Here is a 22,197-nt window from a genome sequence, read left to right as displayed (position 1 = left end):
ATATATGCTTCTGAAATAACAATACCAACCGGATATGTTGATAATTGCCGAAATGAAAACTGAACTCTTTTTCCGAAAACCGAGCTATGCCATCACCTGACCCGAAAAACTACTCACCTAAAATTACATCTAAATTATCATTAACCCAACAGAGCTCTTCATTTACTCTCATCAATACAAAATTAAACGCAGCGTGAATCTTTAGAAATCAATTGCTGCTAAAAGGAAATAAATCGAATAAAGAGAATTGTTTGACTGTTCCGTTTGGCGACCTTGGCGCATCTGACTAAGAGCAAGCGCGGCGCGAAACCAAACAACGATACAAATCCCTGCTTCCTACCGTCTTCATCACAAGAAGAACCGATATTCTTTGTTGGCGGTCGGGAGTATCTTAGAACTCTATGCGTTAGTTACATAAAGGAAGATACTATATAAATATATGGTGGAATAAAAATGTTTAATTTGAAGAACCTTACGTAACTGTTTTATGAAGAATATAATGAATTTTTAGTTATTCTTCTATTTTTTTTGATTGGCATTATAATTTATTTATTAAAAGATAATATAGTGAGAATGGAAATTAACACGTGTTTCGTGATTGGCTTGTGTTTAGTGACTTGTGTTAGATTTACCTGTGGTCAAGGTAGGTGATAATTTACTTATATAATCTTTTTTTTCAATAAATATAGCGAATTGGAAAAACTGTTTCAATAATGAAAATGTCACAATACGTACTAGATAAAATAGTTTAAACAATGTAAATATTTCGGTTCAGAGTAAATTAAGAAACTTAGTGTTTAGCATTTAAACAATTTATTCCTAAGCGTTGATTCAGCGATTGTAACAAAATTATTGATAAAATGTCTTTGTTTGTATTATTATTAAGAAATAATATTGTGAGAGTGGAAATTATCACGAGTCTATGATAATCATGTACTTAGTTTAGAAATTCCCATAATGTATTAGTTTGAGAAATTCCCATAATTATCAAACATTACTTTTTTTTAAGTATAAAGAATTTTAGAAAAAGTTTTATTAAGGAGGATATTACAAAACAAACTAATTAAAACAAATTTAATATGTTGGCAAATAATTTAGAAAATAGATGCTAATTGAAGTAACTTATTTTTATCTATTAGTTAGATGATTGTTTAAGGGGGCTCGTACCTTTTAAAAAGCTATATTTTATGAAAAATGTGATGTCTGATTAAATCATTCTAACTCACTTATTTTCATAGCAATTATTCCAAAAATATGTGTGAGTGTAGAAAACAGTAGTGTGTGTATGCAAATAAAATTAAATTTAGATTAATTAAAATAATTTTTAATTTATGATCAATAATTTAAAGATTAACGAGAGAAAAATAATTATTGACACTAAGGCTTGCGCGCAGGATTTCTCAATAAATATTGAATATTTTGGCTTGAAACTTATAAAACAAACAGAAAATAGCATAACGAGCAATCTGAATTATTAATAGGCAAAAAAAAATTAAAATTAAATTTTTTATAAATTTTTAAATTGAAATTTTATAATTTTATCAATTTTTTGAGTTAAAAAATTTAATTAATTCTTTAATAACAGTAATATTTCTTAATTTTTTGATTCAAATTGAAGATATACACATAAACTTAGTGTGGTAAAAATTTGAAAGTAAAATCTGTAGCGGTTTATGAGATATCATGCGCGCAAGAAGAAAATTTCAAGTTTTGAGAAAAACAGCAAAATGTAAACAATATATAATAATGTTGTACATTATGAATGTAAACACTTTATAATGTACAACAGTAATGTACATTATGGATGAGTTAATTCTAATGTACCAAGATATAAGTAGTCTTTATTAATTAATAAGTTAAATAAATATAATGTTAGAAAAAATAACAAGTTACAAAATATCTTAAAAAAATATTTCAAAACTAAAACTCAATTAAGTAGACATATATAAATACCTGTTTATAAAAGTATTCACAAAAGAAAAAAAACACTGTTGCACACTTTATAGAATTCTAACTGTAATGTCAAAAAATAGTTTTTAAAAGTATAAATTTTTAAAAAATAAAAATTAGAATTGTCCAGCAGCATAAGAGGGACCTTCGAGAGCTAGAACATTTTCCTCGTGTATTGATTTTGATAGTCTCAAACTCTTTCTATGTTCCTTAGTTGCAAATAAAGCTCTTCGTTCCGCTAAAGCTACACGTTTAGTATCAGCCTTCTGAAATGCATTGTAAGAGAAATCACTGCGAGCTAACTTTAGTCTATCCAAAACAACAGATCGGCCAGAATGTCCCTCGTTGAAGAGAACCACCGATTCATAAGTTGCAATTTCTACAATTTTGCGACTTGCTCCAGATATTTTTGGACAAATTCTCCATATCGTTGAATTGAAAGATTCATTCGCATTCTGCGTTTTGCCTCCGAGGCAGCGTCTAAGCAATTTTGGGGTGGACAATTCCTTGAATATGGGCTTTATTGCATCCATTATGGCCACAGGAATGGAATTTTTGTGCACATATGAATCCCCATTATGCTTGGCTCTTACGTATTTGCACCATGTATCTTCGGCATCTGGGCAAAAATCATGAATTGGTTCCGAGTCTGTAGATTTCTTATGATAAAAAATCGCCCAAATAGCTTTTTGCATGTCTGGTAATGAATTTTTATGCTCTCGAATGGCATTTCCATAATAGGATGTAATTTCATTAATGATTTTGTCCGTCAACCTATTTTTGCCACCAATAGGTTTTCCATCAGATAGTTTTTTACTTTTGCAATCTTTCTTAAAATTACGTAGCCGTGTACCCATACGCTTTTGTATATGTGCCACACATTCAATTTTTTCTATTGGAACATTAGATCCATATGGTTCACAGTTCTTAATATTTAAAAATGTCTTGGTGTCCCCGTCACCAATATATTTTACATATTTCACGCCACGTTCTTTTTCTGATCTTTTGAAAATTCGAACCATTCCATCCACTTCCATCTTTCCGGCTGATCCCGTGTGATTACGTTGGCACACATTTTTGTGCTTTTCAAGCTTTTTTGGAGAATGTTGTTGCTTCGACAAGAACTCACATCCTTTACAATATGAAGACATGACTTCAACGTCTACAACCTGTCCTGTTTCCGAACCAATTAATGAACATACACCAGTAAGAGATGAATGTCCTCTAGTTTTCCAACTCCCATCTCCACTAACTGTAAGTTCAACAGAGCCATTCGAAGCAACGCTCTCGGCTAAGGCAGCATTCTTCATGGAATTTTGAGCAACATCATATGTTGCAAGTTTTATTTTGTCAACAATTTTGTTATATGATTTAGCAGCTATTGGTGGTGGTAATTCCATGACAGAGGAAAATGCTTCCATTCCAGCAAGTCCTTGTCCCACACAACGCATAGCATAAACAAACCGTGTGTTTATTTCAGGTATGTTCTTTTTTTCTCCTAGCATTTGACCATTCCAGAATGCTGTTACGTTACCACAATTTAAACAGCTCACAATATATTTAGAGGCCAAACCTCTCTGGCACACTTCCCCGATGTTTATATTATTATTACACAATTTGCAGCACATAAAATTTGTTACAATGCTTTTCAGAATGTCGATGTCAATTATTCGATATCCAGAAAAGTCATTTTTTTCTTGCTCCAATTCCATATCATCATTCCTAGCAAGCTTTTTGGCTGATGCACTCAAAAGATTTTCTCGTTGAGCATTAGATCGAAGTTTTCCATAAAACTTACGTTTCTTTGGACGAGAGCCTGAAGCTCTTTTGATTTGCGAAGACATATGCTTGTAACAAATAAATAACTCAAATAGAGTTTTAAATAATTAATATACACTAATTAAAATATAAAATATACGATATTTACTGAAAACAAGCAGCAAAATCCTTTGCAAACGAAAAAAAATTGTAATTGAATAACTTCAGCTTATTCAAAAATGTAAACATACAAAGAATGCAAAGTATTAATGAAAGTTGTAGTTACTATTTCAAACATAATATTTCCTTTAATTTGAAATTATAATTATTTTTTAAAATTGAATTATTGTCGTAAAAATCAAATTACTTGTCAAAAAAAAATGTAAACAGTGATCAGCTGTTCTCTACTTGTCAAAAAGTAGGTTACGCCCGTTTACAGTTTCTTTCGTAGTGAGCTTAATAATTTGAATTTGGACATGCGGTTGGTTGGATTCGACGCACATGAGTTAACTCTATCAAATTACATCATAAAAAAAAAAGATTTTTTTGAGATTTTAAAAGGTACAAGACCCCTTAAATCATTAGGATCAGTGAAGAGTATTTTAAGAACATAAGAGTTGCTATTATCAAAATGATCATATTTGTGTTAATTTATTAGAAGTAATACTGCAAGAATAGAAGTTTATGATCTCGTTGTATTCAGTTGCTTTTAAAATGTGTACAAGTTCCAAAATTTGCGTAAAAATTATTGTTTATAAGAACAATTAGCTTTAGTTTTATTATGAAAAAGAAAGAAAATGCAAGACAAATTTAATGTTTTGAAACAAAAGTTTTTTAAGAAATTTATTTTTATGCATTAAATAAGGGATTGTTTTATAAACTACTCATTTTTAAGAAGAATATTTTGACAGGATTTATTTATGATATTATTCAATAAGTGATAATTATTGTAGAATGCAAATTAACAGAAGCAATTTTGAAACTTTTGTGTAAAGTTGACTTTTAAAAAATTTAGGGTTTCAAAAATTAATTTTCTAAATACAGCAATTGCAGAAAAATGTTTTTTGTTAAATTTAATTGAATTATTTTAAATATTCAAAGCAAATTAAATATTTATGAAAATTTATTCATTAAAAAAATTCATTGGATAGAAAATAATCATTATATATAAATCAATTAAGTGATTGAAAACACAAACGGATATTTGATTTCATTAAAAATTATGTTTATTAGAATAATTAGAACGTATTGAACAACAATATTGTTCAAATTCAATGCAATTTTTATCCGGTGGGAAGTGTAATATCCTTATTAAGCTTAAATGAGAAAAATAATATCCTTAACTTCTTTCTACTTAATCACATGATGCTATTATATAACTTAAATCGGGATATGGTAGAAATGAAAGCCTTAAGAAAGATGCAACAAATTTGCATAATATTCTTATTCTATGGTTTACCATATGTGTTTTTGATAGGTCGGTTTACCATATGTGTCAGTACAATTTGACCTTTCAGCTTATAACAGCGAATAACATAATGTTGTGAAGTAAAAACATTTGATGCGTGGACTTATTTATCCAAGCTTATATAGAAATATTTTGTTTATTATTTGTAGTATAGCTATAAGTATTTTTGGGGTATGGCGACTAAATATACATTACAGAAAAATTCTTAAATTCCTTCAAAATTGTTTTATTTTTTATAAAACAATTTACATTTACATACAGTTTAGTTTATTGAAATTTATAATAAAATATTTTATCAGAAAAATTTTATTTTAGCATTATTTTATTTGATTAAAATTTCTAATGAAATGAAAAATAATACTAAAATAAGAATTTTGCTATAAAATTACAATGCGATCCTACCTTAGTAGTTTAGAAAAGAGTTGCAGTAAATCTTTTTTATAGTAGAAATATTTTTTCAAATACTAGGTAGTTATATCTTAATGCACAAGGGAATCGAAAAAAACATTGCATTGTCATAAAATAGAAAACAAATTGTTTTTATTCATGTGCCTGGAAAAATTACACACACCTTTTGTTATTATACAATTTTCTAGTTATATTAATATCAATATATTCTTTTAGTTCTATTCTGCCGTATACAAAAATATCTGGTTTTTTTATATTTTTGTCTTTTTGAAAACTGCTTTAAATAAGACTGTATAAATAAAAAATAAAAAACGTCGTATTGAACCATAATATAATTCATATATTCTGCAACCTTAAGATGAAAATAAGCTGAACCACATCATCGTAGAACTTAATATTACGATATGAAACCCAGATAACAGACAACCTTACTGCACACATTGTATTTTCATTTTTATTTGGTTAACATAGAAAGGTTGACTAATTAATCCTTCTTTAAACTTAGTAGAAGTATTTGTATGTCAATCTTTTTCCCTTAATAATGGCTTTGCAAATACTTTACAAAAAATCTCATTTCTTAGCTTTTAATGTAAACTAAGTTCTCGCCTTTTTTATTCTTGGTTTGTCAAGGCTCTGAAATGCAACATTTTGTTTGCGTTGAAAACTTAATGGTCAAACAAATCTTTATTTTAAAGCTGTATAAGACTTCACAAGTAAGCCTTGTTTCAGTAATGGTCATAAAATCTGATATAAACCTTAAGAAGGGGAATTTAATCTCAGTTTGGGAACTATTCTTGATTCTCGAATGATGATTCACCCTCGGCTCCTGAAGGTTTTTCTAGCCTTTTTTTGCAAAGGCAGATTCAAAATCGATATAAAAGGGTTGTTTTTGCAACCTTTATATGAACTTCATATCGTGTAAACTAGCATAGTTAGATTTAACATTGCTTCAAGCTTGCATGTTTTATTTGCTAATCATTTGAGACCTTGTTGGGCTTAGTGATAAAGGCTGTTGTTGACATTAAATCCAATCTTATACTACTATTTGGGACATTTCAACTCTTAAATAGAGACAAGGTCCAATTTTACACCTCATTTTACATTTAATTTAAACAGTATTATTATATGACTTTGACGTTGAACTTATTTAAGAATGTATCTAATAAAAATATTATTTCGGTTTACGTTTTGTGAAATAATAGTATCTTATATATAGGATACGAAATATAATATTTTGGTAAATAATTGTGTCACTAACAATGTTTTTATAAAAACATTTGCTGTGAATTATTCGGAATTATTTCTAATTAACATTTGTGACAAATTGGACAGCGCAAATTTGCGAATTGCTTAAAATTATTTATCTTTTGAATTAAAATGGGAGTTATAATTCGTTTAGAATAATTTTGATACCATCTGTAATAACTTAAATAATTGATAGAAACCAAAAATGTTTTGCTATTAGTAACAACATGATCTGAATAATGATTGACTTATTTCATTTTTCTGCTAAATGTGTGCGACTGAAACTATTTCTCTTAAATTTTTGAGAGTTCAGAACATCAAAAACACTATAGCTAAAATGAATTAAGAGACGCTTTAAAAAAAAAAAAAAAAAAAAAAGAAGTAATAAAATACTTTTAAACTGATTCAATTTTATATTCAATTTGAAAACTGATCATTGCATAGAAAACTCAATAATAAAACAATATATTTAAAAGTAATGCTTTTTAAACTTAAATATCAGAAAATAAAATAATGTTTGGATGAACTTTAAATAGAAATATGTTAAACAAACATTAATTTATTATTTGCATATAGTAAATTGTATTAATTATTCAACAATAAATTAATTTATCATATACATAAAATGCATACTTTATTAATATTTAATTACTACTGTAAGATTTAATAGCTAATTACGTTATAATTAAATTATTTTATATATAATTCTTAATAAGTAAGTCATGCCTTAAAAATTAAGTTTAAAAAAGAAACAATTAATTTAAATCAAGATTGAAAACTCAATAAGTATTCCTTATTTCCTGAAAAATAATACTTCTGAAGAATAATAGATTGATGGGATAAAAGCAATTTAAATTTATTAGATCGTATATTTATATTTCAATTCAGTATATTTAATAACTAACGCTATTCTAACATTTTTAAAGTTCGCAAAGTTAAATAAATTTAAAAGTTAATTTAAATAGTTGGTCGGTATTTTTTTTAAGGATATTGGAAAAAGATTCGTATCGATTTGGGGAAGAATATTCTTCGATTTAGCTAACTTATTATTTAATTCAGATGCCTTGTTCTTACTCTAGAAAATCGATTGTAATGGAATTTTTTTTATTCGACAAGAGCTTGATTGTTGCAGTGTAATTCAGCTTATATAGTTTATCTGTAAAATAGTTTTAATAGTAAATTTAATAGTTTGGAATAAAAGAAAAATCGTTGTATGATGAAAATCGTTTGAATAAAATAAAATTTCAGTAGAAGTTTTTATTAGAACAGATTTTTATTGCAATATTTTTTTTCTAATTCTACTAAATGTTAAGATTAATTAAAAATAACTTCTTACACGCGGTGAAAATAATTCTGGTAAAATTACAGCACTGTATGGTAATTGCATTTGTTGTCAAAAACAACAATATTACTTTGGTCAATAAAACCAAAACTAACAGCATTTAAACTATTTATTTGGAAATTTTTCTATTCATATGCTAACGGTTTACTGGAAATTCTGGTTTTCTAAATTTAGTCATTATTACCACAGATTTAGCGAAAATTACAGAACTCAAATCTAAATTTAACCAAATAAATGATTTTTATTCCTTGCCCTGAGGTATCATGATAAGATTACCAATTTTTATCACATATTTTAATACCCAATTTTGTATTTAATTTTAATAAAATCGTCAACATCGGTAAGTTTCGGTAAAATTTACCTATCTTCTGGGTGTTCCCATAGAATTATTCTAGTTTTGACCATTCATTTTTTCTCAGTGTAGGAAATATAAATGCATATTTTTCATAACTTTAAAGCTTTTTGGCTTAAGATAAATCAAAAGCGTTGTGGAGAAATCTTCAGAGGAAGGCATTGGCCTACATTGAGCTGCCTGGCCAACTATAACGACTATGACGAAAGTTTTATGGCAACAAAACTTTAATAAGAGAATGGCATATGGTGCAATTTATGAACCACTTAGACACAAATAACTTATTACCGGTTGAAGTGTTATGATTTTTATTGATTTATAAGGTTGGTGAAAATTTCATCACATTATATTTGTTTATGTTTCCAATCTTAAACCATCAATCACCAGTAAAAGCAGCGTTATACTTTTGATGTCATATACATTTATTTCTACCAGTGGTCATCAACTGGCGACCCGCGAAGCCTTTTTTGTGGCCCGCTAACTAAAATATATTAGTTGTCATTTTTTGTGGACAATTTTTGCAAAAAATCTATATGGGTCTTAAGTACTTTTAAGTTTTATGTCTAGACAATTTGATGTCTGTTGCACATTAATTGTTTAATACATAAGTGCACATTAAAGTTATTGAAGCCAAATTTTTTTAATATGCAATTAAATCTTTTTAAAAATCTACTTCTTATTTTAATCTGTAATCCAATACTTTTGTTTTGTACAACTTGATAAAAATCTGACAGTGATATTTAATGTTCATTCAAACATAAAAGAGTCCTATATAAAATTTGGATAAAGTTGCGGCCCGCCATTTGACTCGTGCTTTTAATTGCGGCCCCCGGCTTCATGTAAGTCGGAAACCCCTGAACTAGACTGACGATTTTGGATTTATACAATTAATACAATTTAATGCATTGCTTAGTATTGCGTTTTCAAGAGCATATATATATATATATATATATATATATATATATATATATATATATATATATATATATATATACAGTCAAACCCCGGTATAGTGAACACGGTTTGTAGTGAACTCCCAGATATAGTGAACGAAATGCTCAGTCCCGTTCCTTGCTATACACGTATAATGTTATTTTTAGTGGATTTAGTGAATCAAAAAAGTGAGGAAGTTGGATATAATGAACTTTTTTCTGTCTTCGACTGATTTCCCCCCCCCCCTCCATTTTCTTTGTAATAATTTTGAAATTTCTACTTCAAAATAAATACATATACCGATTTTTAAAACCATCTATAGAAACTACTTTTATGTGTTCGAATGGCAGGTTAGACAGGTTCGAAAAGCGGAATAACAGAAATTCAGGAAAAATTATCTGAGAGTCGGGAAGTGTTTCCATATCTAATGTTGAAGATTGCTCATCAGCTAAAGATTACTAATTTTTTTTGTACGAAAGACGAAGAGTGATAAAAAATAACGCATTTTTTGCTACTACATAATATTTTTCAGTCATTTATATGAATATAATGTAATAAAAGGGAGGAGTTTGGGAACCATTAGTGAAATTGCCTGCGTAACGGATATAGTGAACTCCCGGTTATAGTGAACTGAAATTTTGGTCCCTTGAAGGTTCACTATAGCGGGGTTTGACTATATATGCGAGAAGGCAAGACGTACTTTTTTAGGACTCTGAGGAATTATTGTTATTTGGACAGTGCGATATACATTACATTTGCCAGAAAAAGATACAAAATTGGTTGATAGCTTAAGAATATAAGGAACCATTTTAGCAATCAAAGTATACACCCATATAGAGGATGAAGTTTTATTTCTTATTCCTTCACCTTCAGCGATTTTCAGCGATTAATAAAGCAGTATGAAATTGTTGAATTCTCGCTCCATTCTAATCAATACACTTTAAGTAACTTGCGTGTTCATTTCTGAAATCAATTTGCGAGTCCCGTGAATCCATTTCTAGAAACATTTAGACAGACAATTAGAAAAGCGTCTTTATGCATTTATACAACTAAAATATTACTAAATATTAAACTTTAAACAACATTCAACTAATAAATCAACACAAAAATATAATTTTCGTGAACTTTCAAGTAATGTTTTATTTAAAATTACAAAGAATATTAATAATAACTAGGAGGCTTCGCCCCCTGCTCGCTGGCGCTCACCAACCCCCGGAACTGCTTTCGCAGTTCATTTCGGATTGTTTCGCAATCCAATGCTCGCTTTGCTCGCTCATTGGATACGTTCTTAACGTCTAGCTTTTGTATACTTTTTTAAACACTGAAGTTCCGAAAACTTTTCACTGTAGAAAATTCTAAACATGTGCATTTCAATATTAATTTGAAATTGCAAACAGTTCACATATTTTTTTAACCACACTATTCTAAATTTCAGTTGTTGAGAAAAGTAACTGTTGTAAGTTTTGTTTTAAAGTCTTTCCCACCAGAGGGCTAAAACCATTTGTTGTAAAACAATATGAAACAGTACTGAACGCCGGATGTAAAGCATCGACTTCGATAAAGATAATTTTGTGAGAATTTTTTTGATAATTCGGTGAGAATTCACCCGATTAGACATATGATGCTCACTACGTGCTCTTGCGCGCCGAAGCCTATCAATTAAAACGTATTAGCGTTTTATGTAATATAGATTAGCCATATGATGCTCACTACGTGCTCTTGCGCGCCGAAGCCTATCAATTAAAAATAAAAACTGTTGCCTACGCGAGAAAAGAAATATCATCGGTTTTATTGATACATACGTACGTATTAGCGTTTTATATAATAAGATAGATTTTTCCGATTGCGATTACAAGAATTACAAAAAATAGAAGTTGCTTTAAATATACATTATCTTGAACATATTTTAGAAGAAACGTGACGAAGTCACAAATGGTCAGTCCAGTCACAGATGGTAATTCCTAAAGACGTCTCGTTGTGATTTGGAAGTTGATTTAATTTGTGACCTCACATGAAAAATCTCACTGACTATTTATTACAAATTTGGTGTTTTTATAGTTATTTTTTACTACTTTCAAAGTCACGAATAATAAAGTGTTTTTGAGGTTAACAAGTATAAAAAAAGGGACCTGAGGTAGAAAATGAACTTCATCAAAAAAACTCAATTTCAACCTCCTTTACATCTCATAAAATCAACCTCATATATAATTCAGCAATACTTTTAGTTGAATACTTTTAGTTCAGCAATACTTTTAGTTTAGAAAAATTATTCAAACCTCAAATTGACTTATTTTCTTGAAGTGTAAACAAACAAAAAAAAACATGTACACTTAAAAATTACCTCTCTAAGCTGGTTGCTCTAAGGTAGATTTCTGTCAACCTCAAAATAACCTCAAGTGTAAATAAAGCAACTTCATACACCTTGATTAGAAACCTTGAGAGGTTGAATTTTAGGTTGTCTTTGAAGTCAACTTCAAATAAACTTTAAATCAACTTTAACACCTCAAAAACACTATAAATTTTTATGCGGGAGCTTTCTCATTTGTGATTTTTACATAATTACATAATTTTACATAATTTTTGCATAAGTTAATATGTGACGTCATCAAAAGCTATACCGTCATATTCACGTGATACTATCATCCGTCAAATAAAAAAAAAGTCCAGTCTTTTATGTGTTAAACCAAAAGTATTATCTATGGATATATAAAAACCAGCAAAGTTTCATCCTTTAACAAGAATACACATGCTTGTGTATAACGCATAAAATGAATTATTAATATTTCAAATAAATTTAATAATTCAAAAATGATAACTGTACATTTCAGAAATTCATATTTTAATCTGTTGTTACAGTTTTAAGCGGATTAAAACTATTTCATGGCATGTCGTTGGGCACGATACAACATCGACTTCAGATCAGATAAAAGTATCCTTTTACTTTCACTTAATATCGATATGTTTTGGATTATAAATTCAAGTCAGGAATTTTAAAAGTATTTGAACTTCTGTATGATCTTACAAACATGATTATTAATTAATATATGCTCTTAAATAAGCCATCTTGGGAGAAGTGAGACATATCCTCGAATGAAATTAATTATTAAAACTGAAATAGAGTAATAGATTAGAATAAGTTTTATTGTTATCAATCCAAAATATTGTAAATGAAGTTCATATTTATCGAACGACTATATATAAAATAAATGGAGTTGGGATATTGGAGTCTAGGACGAAGTAAACTTGTTTAGAACATTTTACTTACTCCGTTTTTTTTTAAAGCTGTTTGTTGAAAATGCAATATCCATTTATTTATTTATTCTATTCTTAAAATGTATAAAACTTTTTCGTCTTATTCTCTATTTTCCTCAGAGGTTATGTGAAAGTTTGCAATTTTGCAAAGCATAAGTTATTGATCTTTCTGGAGTTGCAACTTTTGAAGGGTTGTTTATAGAATATTTTACAGTGTGCAATAATCAAGCTAAAGTGTGAAAACTTTAGAGTGTGAACCTTGATTATTTTACTTTACTCAATTCAACAACTTTACATTTGTTTTGAACGGTGTATAATGAAAATTTAATATCCATTTACATATTTGTTCTAATTTTAAAATGCATCAAAATTTCTTGATTTATTTTTTATTTTCCTCAGAGTTTATGTAAAAGTTTGTGATTTTGTAAAGCATAAGTTATTAATCTTTCTGTAGCTGTAAATTTTGAAGGGTTATGTATAGGAAATTTTACGGTGTGCAGCAAACATAATTACCTTGATTCAATTTTGTTCTAATCATCGGATTATCATGAACTAAGTGATAATTTTAATTTTATTAATAAGAGAAGCGATTTCAAATATGCGAATTAATGAGTGGATGCGATATTTCAAGTTACGAAATCAGGCACAAAAACGAACTTTCTCTAAATAAACAGACCTTTTCTTGTTGATTTTTGACCATTAAAATATGAAGGATAATCCCAAATTTCAAAATAAAATAATAAAAGAGATAATTGTGATCGCATTATTGCGATTACGGGTTACCCATTGGCCCACTGGTTCGACTTCTGCTCCCAGCTGGCATCAACCACAGTTTTGACATAAAATATCTATTGTGGTAGATGGATCATAGGTTAGAATCTCCTTGCCGTCTGGCTAACCATGGGAAGGTTCTATAATTTTTCTCTCCAACTTACTCAAATGCGAGTTAGTTCCATCAAAAGTCATCCACGAAGACGAGTTTGTCCCAGTTCTTATTAATTTAAGACTTCTTCGTCTTCTAGGTTGGGTTCAAAATTACTAGGCTTCGGAGTTGAACATTGACCGTCGAGAACTCAGAATTGGCTGGGCTGTTCGACGCCGGTTATAAAATAAAATAAAGTAAGAAAAAAAATCGTTCAAATGAGATAATTCTCTTTTATTCACAGCTCAAGAAGTATTTATGGAATCTCTCTGGTCCCATATCTCAAAAATAAACTCACCAACTTAATACATAACAAAATTAAAAGTGAAAAAAAGAATTATAAAAAAAATTATCAAACAGCAACTGTTGCCATAGCAATGACGACGCATGCGCACTGTTTACTATTACTCTTGAACACAGTTGAAAAGTGTGATGACGTCCAAATAATGTGCGCAAGCCATCAAACCCAAAACAACACCCATTTTGCCAATGGGTAATATATATGGTTCAAATAGTTTAGTCACGAGATCGGTTAAAGTTTAGTACCCTTAATGTTAATGTTACATATTTCGCTATAGTAAAATTCGTTTTTCTTCAGTAATTTTTTTTTTTAATTCTTCTTTTATACATTGATGAAGAAAATTTTTTTATAGTATGGTTTACAACTTTTCATACAATTTTAAGCTATACAATTTTAAATGATAAAATGCAAAATTGAGTTAAATCTTTCAAACTGAAGTTAAATCTTTTTTCAAAACGCGGCATTTTTTGTCATGGCTATGTAGTTGGAATTGGAAAAAAAATTTGAATAAGTATAAAATTTATTGAATTACTATGAACTTTGCATTAGTCATAAATGTTTATTCAGCACAAATTCTTCGTAATAAAAGGTAAAAAAAGAAAGGGGTTAAAAGAAGAAAAAAAAGTCTTTGATCTTATGGAAATTCTTAAGACGAATATTGATAATTTTGTGAACAAAGATACTGCTCGAATAAATATAATTAAATTCAATTAATTATTTAAATTAATTAGTATTTTGAATCTATTTGAAATTTTATTTATCATAAAATTAATATTCTACTATTGAATGTTTTTGAGATTATCTTTAATTGAACTATTGAAAAAGAGCACAGACAAATATTGAAACATTTGAAAAATCTTTATTTCTGAATAATTATAGAATTATTCATAAATGACCGTTTTTATATCCATAAATTTTTAAGTAAAATTGGCAATTAGCAACTTTATTTTAAAATAATGCGAATGAATTTAGTTTAAAAATGAATTTAGTCATTCGTAATAGTTTCGTAGTTCATGAATTATCTTTAAAAAAATTTTTTCCTTAAAAGTAACAGTAAGTGAATCTAATGTACCATTTGCAATAGTCTCCTAATTCATGAATATTCACTGAGGAATCTTCTTTTTGAACGACTTTGTATGTGTATGTGCGGAGTGTGTTAAATTGATAGTGATATCTAATTCTTTATTTTGAATGTTTTCGCATAATTTCAATAAATTGTACAAATCTATTAGTATTTATTGCTTTTTAAATTTATGTTACAATATAAAATATAATTTAAAATAAAGTACTTTAATTTCCAACAAAACATGACTGCTTAATTTTATATATATATATATATATATATATATAAAATTATATATATATATATATATATATATATATATATATATATATATATATATATATATATATATATATATATATATATATATATATATATATATATATATATATATATATATATATATATATATATATATATATATATATATATATATATATAAGGACCAAATTATTAGACGCACTATAGTATTTTAATAATTACATGTTTTGTACTAGCTTATGTGCAATACTTTTATCTTTAAACATGTAATGGGTTTTTATTCAGGATACTTTTTATATATTTCTTATTTGTGTTTATTTTTAACTTATTGCAATAAATCTTAATATTCTCTCTAAGCTGTGTGTATGTTTGATTCACAAACTAGTTTTATTTAAAGAATCGGTGTATATATACATCCGAAATTATGTACATATGCTTTCAATTGCTTAGTAATGATAATGATATTTTTATTTTCAAATATCTGTCAATTGTATTGATTATTTATATAATATAGAATTTCTATCCATTTCCACTCTGCTAAGACTAGCTCGAATTCACCGTAATATTCTCTCTGAGCTGTGTGTATGTTTGATTACCAAAATAATTTTATTTTGAGTATCAGTGTATGCTTGCATCATTCTTGCTTTATATTCTATCGTAGAAATATTTTTACAGACCCTTATCATTACTGTGCATCATATCTTACTGAGATTATAAATTTTTGTATGACTCCATACATAAAAGGGTGGCATAATTCTTATTTTATATTCTATGGTAAAAATAACTTTACTGACTCTTATCATTACTGTGTATCATAACTTACTGAGATAAGTTTTAGTATGACTCCATGCATAAAGTGGTGTCATCATTCTTGCTTTATATTCTATCGTAAAAAAATTTTACTGACTCTTATCTTGACTGTGTATCATTTCTTACTGAGATTATAAGGTTTAGTATGACTCCAAACATAAAATGGTTGAATCATTCTTGCTTTATAGTCTATCGTAAAAATAACTTTACTGTTACTTATCATTACTGTGTATCATATCTTACTGAGGTTATAAGTTTCAGTATGACTCCATGCATAAAATGGTGGCTCACACTTTACGCCAAATCACGAAAAAGAAAAATTCTTGGTTTTTTGTTACACTACGAACTATCCTTGGTTCTTAGTGTAGTTGTAGTGTAGAACACTTTGTTGAAAACTAATTTAGTGTTAAGTAGTTGCCATCATTTTTTATGTTTAGATACACAAAATTTTTTTACAGTGTAGGAATTGCCTTTCACTGTGTTAAAAATGCTCATGGCTCATTAAATAATAAATAAATTACGAATACTATTAGATAAATTTAACTTGAATGTTTAAACACGATAATTCAGATCCACAATATACTTTTAGGACGCATTCCAACATTCAAAAGAATTGTTAAATACATTTTAAATGAATAAAGATGAAATGTGAAAATATGAAATAAATAAAGTTTATATCATATTTTGTATTCATGACTGCTAATGTAGTGCACATGAAATTTTAATGCCTCTTATAAATTAGTATGGAAAATATTTTTCAATTTTAAAAGTCATTCTTATTTTACTTTTTAAAAAAAATGTGATATGTTGTTCAATTGATAAGTCTTGTTTGAAGCTTTATTCGTAGATGCAAGATCGTTAAATAGGCAGTAAATAAATATCAAACTTTTATGTTCTTCATTTTCCCTTTTTTTTTATTCAAATGTCATTTTCTTAATGTTTCAACAGTATCATGTTTAAAATAATGAGGTTTCCTTATTTAATAGCACAGAGAGAATTTTTAGTCGTATCAGATTTTGTTCATAATCAGAAATGTTTTCGCTGTACTCGACATATTTAATATCAGTAGCGAGAAAATAGTGGATGCAAGATACGAAAGATATACTAAATAATGGTTCGGTTTGAGAAATATATTATCAAACAATTCCGAAAAGTATTTTATCAGCCGTTATCTGTTAGGCAGAGTGATTAAATTCTGCTACAATAATAGTTGGACAACGTTTTTTTTCTTCTTCTTTTTAATCCTATCAAGTTAATGGCTCATCAGAAGAATGATAGCTAAGCTATCAAAGTGGTAGACACTTAAAAATAGGGAATTTGTTTACTATTTTTCTAACGTTCTTGAAATGAAATTTCGGATACCTTAAATGATCTTTCAATTAAATGAACTCATAAGCTACTGAAGTTTAAGAATTTATTTTTAATAAAATTAAAAAAATTAGACGAAATAAAATTAAAATTTATATCAGTAAAGTTGTTATCCATTATTTTTAAGCGTTTTCAGTTTTATAGTTACCAGTTAAGTTACTTAACATGTTTAACTAGAATCACCATTTACGAAATACTAATTCATATTTTAATGGAATACTAAATAAGTGTAACCATCCTTGCCACTGTCTTTTTATTTGTTTTCTTTTTCATACTGTTGATAGACACTAAAAGGATCATCGCTTCCTAATCTTATTATGCTATCAAGATCTTTTTCTGTTGTTGATTCACCATCGGCGTACTTCCTGTTATCAAACGGTCCTTTCCCGTTGTTGATACTCTATGGATGTCCTTCATATTGTCCTCCCTTCAATTTTACTGCTATTTACCAGTTCTTTACTGTTGTTGATACATTATCACATCAGTTGATTCACCATCGGCGTAGTTCCTGTTATTGACCCGTTCTTTCCAATTGTTGATACATAATGGATGTCCTTCAGATTGTCATCCCTTCACTTTTCCTGAAATTTACCAGTTCTTTACAATTGTTGATACACTATCACATCGGTTGATTCACCATCGGCGTATTTCCTGTTATCAAACGGTCCTTTCCGGTTGTTGATACACTATGGATGTCCTTCATTTTGTCCTCCATTCACTTTTCCTGTGATTTCCCTGTTCTTTACTGCTGTTGATACACTATCGGTATCCTTTTTGAATACCTGTATTTTCTGTTCTGGATACGCTATTAGTGTTCTTCATTTTGTCATCTATTCACTTTTCCTGTTATTTACCAGTTCTTTACTGTTGTTGATATACCATTGGTGTTCTTCATTTTATCTCCCATTCACTTTTCCTATTTCCAATCAGTTTCTTTCTGTTATTAATGCACTATCATGGTCTTTCATTTCATCATCCAGCCAATTTTTCTGATATCAACTAGTTCTTTCCTGTTCTAGATATACCATCGGCATCCGTTATCAACCAGTTCTTTCCTGTTATTGATGCACTATCAGAGTCCTTTACTCTTTCAGTCAGTCACATTTCCTGTTATATTCTACTTTTTTCCTGTTACAGTTACATTATCTGTGTTCTTTTTTTCTAAAAACCAATTTTTTTCTTTTTGTTCACACATATCGGTGTCCTTAAACTTGTAAAATATTATCAGTACATTTTCCTTGCTGCATATGTTGGTAATTAAGTTGTGATTTTATTTTCTGGTGATAACTTTGATTATTTATTTTTTAATGGGATAGTATTTCTTCAGATCATACTCTGCAGGAGCACTGTAATGGTTGAAATAAAATTAATCCGTTTGCTTAAAAGGACCATATTACATGTAAAGAAAGTAAATACAATTGACATAATTAGAAGAAAAAGACCCAGTACAATTTATTCATTCGTATTATTCTACATAGAAAGTAAAATATTAAATTACGAAACAACAAGTATAATAGTTTACTAGACATCATTAGGTATCTTCAAAGTTACAATTTTTATTGATTTATGCTTGAAAGAGAATTTAATTTTCTTAGAAAATACTTTTTCAAACTTAATCTCGAAGATAAAATAAATAACTTGCATCTTAAAAGCGTTTTTAAAACGGCTTGATATCATACTGTTATCAGTTAAATTTCAAAAATTTGAACGAAGTTTAAAAACATAAAAGTGTTTTTGCTATTTCATTATTTCACGATATGTTTTCAACGCTGTTTTATTTCACATTTTCTTATCTTACTTCTAAGAATAAATAAATTTAATAATTAAAGAGGTAGAACCATTAAAAGGGGAAAAAATCTTATAAAATCAAGGTAAAAATTTGAGTTATCAAGAAAAAATACCAACACTTTTCTTGCTGTTTTTATTGATTTTGTATTGTGTTTTTTTTTTATTAAATTAAGCGTAAACTTCTTATTTTGCATTAGTTTAATGTAATAGTGCGAATGATATTATTTTATCATAAAGATCTTTACGGCAAAGAATAGTATAACTAAAGTGAAGTTTTTAACAGGTTCTTAAAACTTTTTCTGAAGAGATCCAGCATTTTGTTTTTGCAGATAGTTTCTGTTTTATATATCTCCTCCATTTTTTGCTAATAGATTTTTTATATCTTATATTTTTAATTTTTGCGGATTCTATATTTTGTGTCTCAAACTTTAAATTTTTGTGTGTTAATTATTTTTATTTTTGACATTGAATTCTGCTTTGAAATTACTACGCATGATTAAGAATTAGCTTTTATGCTACACATGATCGAAAATTCATGTTTTAACACTAGAAAGACTGACACTTTGTGTATACCTGTATTGCCCAAAAGCAGTCAAAATGACTGCATTGTGAAAGAATAACTAATGTGTAAAGAAATTTGTTTCATTAATTTAAAATTTTTTTTTTATTATTTACAGTTGTATAACAAGTATCAATAAAAAAAAATTATCAATTCTCAATAAAAAAAATTTACTTCACTGGGAAAAAAATAATGAATGCATTATTATTTGTAAATTTTTTACAAATGAAAAAGCAGATAAAAAGTATTCAAAATAACTTCCTTGGGCAATCTAGTGTTAAAATACTTGAAATATACGGATATTTTATTAGTACATATTTATCAAAAACTTCATATTTTTAAAATACAATACTAAATCTTACGCCGTTTTACCAAAGGCAAATACTGTTAGGTGTTTTGGAATAATTCTAAAAACAAAAATTGATTTTGAAGTTAACATTTACTGTTAGTTTATTGTGGTTAGGTTTATATATATATATTATTTAAACACCATTTGCATTAAATTTGATTTAATACACCCCTATTTCGAAACGAGATCTCATAATGTCAGAAATAATCGAATATTTTATCATGTTGAAATAGATTTATTTAGTTGCTAACCCATAGGAGAAGATAGAGCAAATATTAGTGTTTGCCAAATTGTTTATAATTTAAAAGCAAGCAATTTCTTGTATATAAATACCCATTCTTGTATTAGCTTTTATAACAACCCGTTTATCTATTCGATAACTGTTTTGCTAATAGGGTAATAGGCTTGTTTACTTTTTGTCAATTAAGTTATTTTAGGTCGATTCGTTTACTTGCGTTCATTTACAGTTATGACATTTCGTTAATAAAGACTACACTATAAAAATTGCGATGTAATATCTTCTCGAATTTTACGTTGAACAACAAAAAGAAATTGGGAAAAAGAGTACTTTAACAAGTTAACGCTAAATAGAATTTTCATGTACAATTTTAATAGGTAGGGGAGAGTGGGGTCAATTGTAAAATTTTTTACTTAACTATTTTTAACTAACAAAAAATCCAATATATTATTAGTATTAATTGACAGACGAGTAAAGTAGACAGACGAGTAGTTACATATCCTCTACTAGAAAAATAAATAAATACCTTATTTTAAATGTTATTATATTAGTTATTAACAATTTTTGACAGTCATGCACTTGCTACAATTGTCCCCACTTACGGGGTCAATTGTAACAGTTCATAAATTCAACTAAAACATAGTTAATTATACATATTATCATGGTTGTGATATATTTTGTTATTGATCAAAATAGTAGTGATATTTTAGGAGTAAAAATAATAATGAGCAGAGACCTAAAGGGTAAAACTTTTAACTTTAAGGGGTTAAAACTTTAATTTATGCTGTGAAAGGTGACAAATAAAATAATGCACATGCAACATAATATAAATGATATAGGAAACTATTGGTGGTTCTTAAAGAGTAAAGTAATGGTTTGTAAACATAAGATTATTTATTTTCAGCTGTTACAATCGTCCCTTTACTTATTGTTACAATCGTCTCCAAGACGCCATTTCAGCTTCATTTGCTAAAAAAAATGCTAGTTAATTAACAAAACTAATCTTTTTTTTTTTTGAAATGTTAATTAAGGTGTCCACTTACATATTCGGTTAATAATTTTTATTTGTTTAAACAAAATTACTTTGTTACAATATAATATTCTAATACCAAAAAAAGCACTTACGTAGCGGGAAAATATCTTTTGTGATGTAACTCTTTCAAAAGTACAAAAAAATGGTTGAAAGCAGGGGTGTACATGTAGATTTATTCAACACACCTTGTGCGCCACCTAGGAACCAAATCTAGAACCCGACAATCGAAATTTTTGCTCTGTTACAATCATACACTGTTACAATTGACCCCACTCTCCCCTATAGTTGCATCCTTGGCCAAAGAATACCTAAGGAGGCCTTTTCATTTCAATTCTAACCTTCAGTAAGGATAGGTTCGAAAAGGGACGAAATATATTGCACCTCCAAAACCCGTTCCACTGTCTCCCCTACATTTTTTGTGAGGGTGCGTGTGTTAAGTAACCCGAAACTAATCACTGTCACAGAAGGGGGCTTGCCTAGCTTTCAAAAGATATCAGAAGAAACTCACTCTTCATCTTATATTATGCTTTTTCTCTTTCTAAGAAAAACTTAAAAAATATTTTTTTTAACTCTAAAACGACTTTATTTATTTTCAAAATAGTTTTATCATTTTATTTAACATGCACTTTTTCTAATTATATCTTGAATTGTTTATTATTTTGATTTGATTATTTAGAGAACTAATAATAACCAGAGTATTTAAATTTATAAAATTTATTCTACCACTTTAAAAAACTATGTGAACATTTAATCCATTGTTTAAGCAAATATGGTTGCTTACTATGTAAATTTGATTT

General features: G+C 28.0%; 1 protein-coding gene across 1 annotated transcript in view; it reads left to right on the top strand.

Annotated features, from left to right (window-relative positions):
* The first annotated feature begins 257 nt into the window (after nucleotides 1-257).
* The window catches only part of LOC107438694 (alkaline phosphatase), a 187,259-nt gene continuing 165,319 nt past the window's right edge, over nucleotides 258-22,197 (top strand). Inside the window, exon 1 of the mRNA XM_021144908.4 lies at nucleotides 258-643. Coding sequence (XP_021000567.1) covers nucleotides 574-643 — 70 coding nt within the window. The 5' untranslated portion in view covers nucleotides 258-573. The remainder of the gene's footprint in view (nucleotides 644-22,197) is intronic.

The sequence above is a fragment of the Parasteatoda tepidariorum genome, chromosome 4 (genome assembly GCF_982258835.1).
Source record: "Parasteatoda tepidariorum strain Cologne lab strain chromosome 4, Ptep-v5.0, whole genome shotgun sequence".
NCBI classification, from domain to species: Eukaryota; Metazoa; Arthropoda; class Arachnida; order Araneae; family Theridiidae; genus Parasteatoda; species Parasteatoda tepidariorum.
The sequence above is the reverse complement of the archived record's forward strand: the minus strand, read 5'-3'. Positions and strand labels throughout refer to the sequence as shown.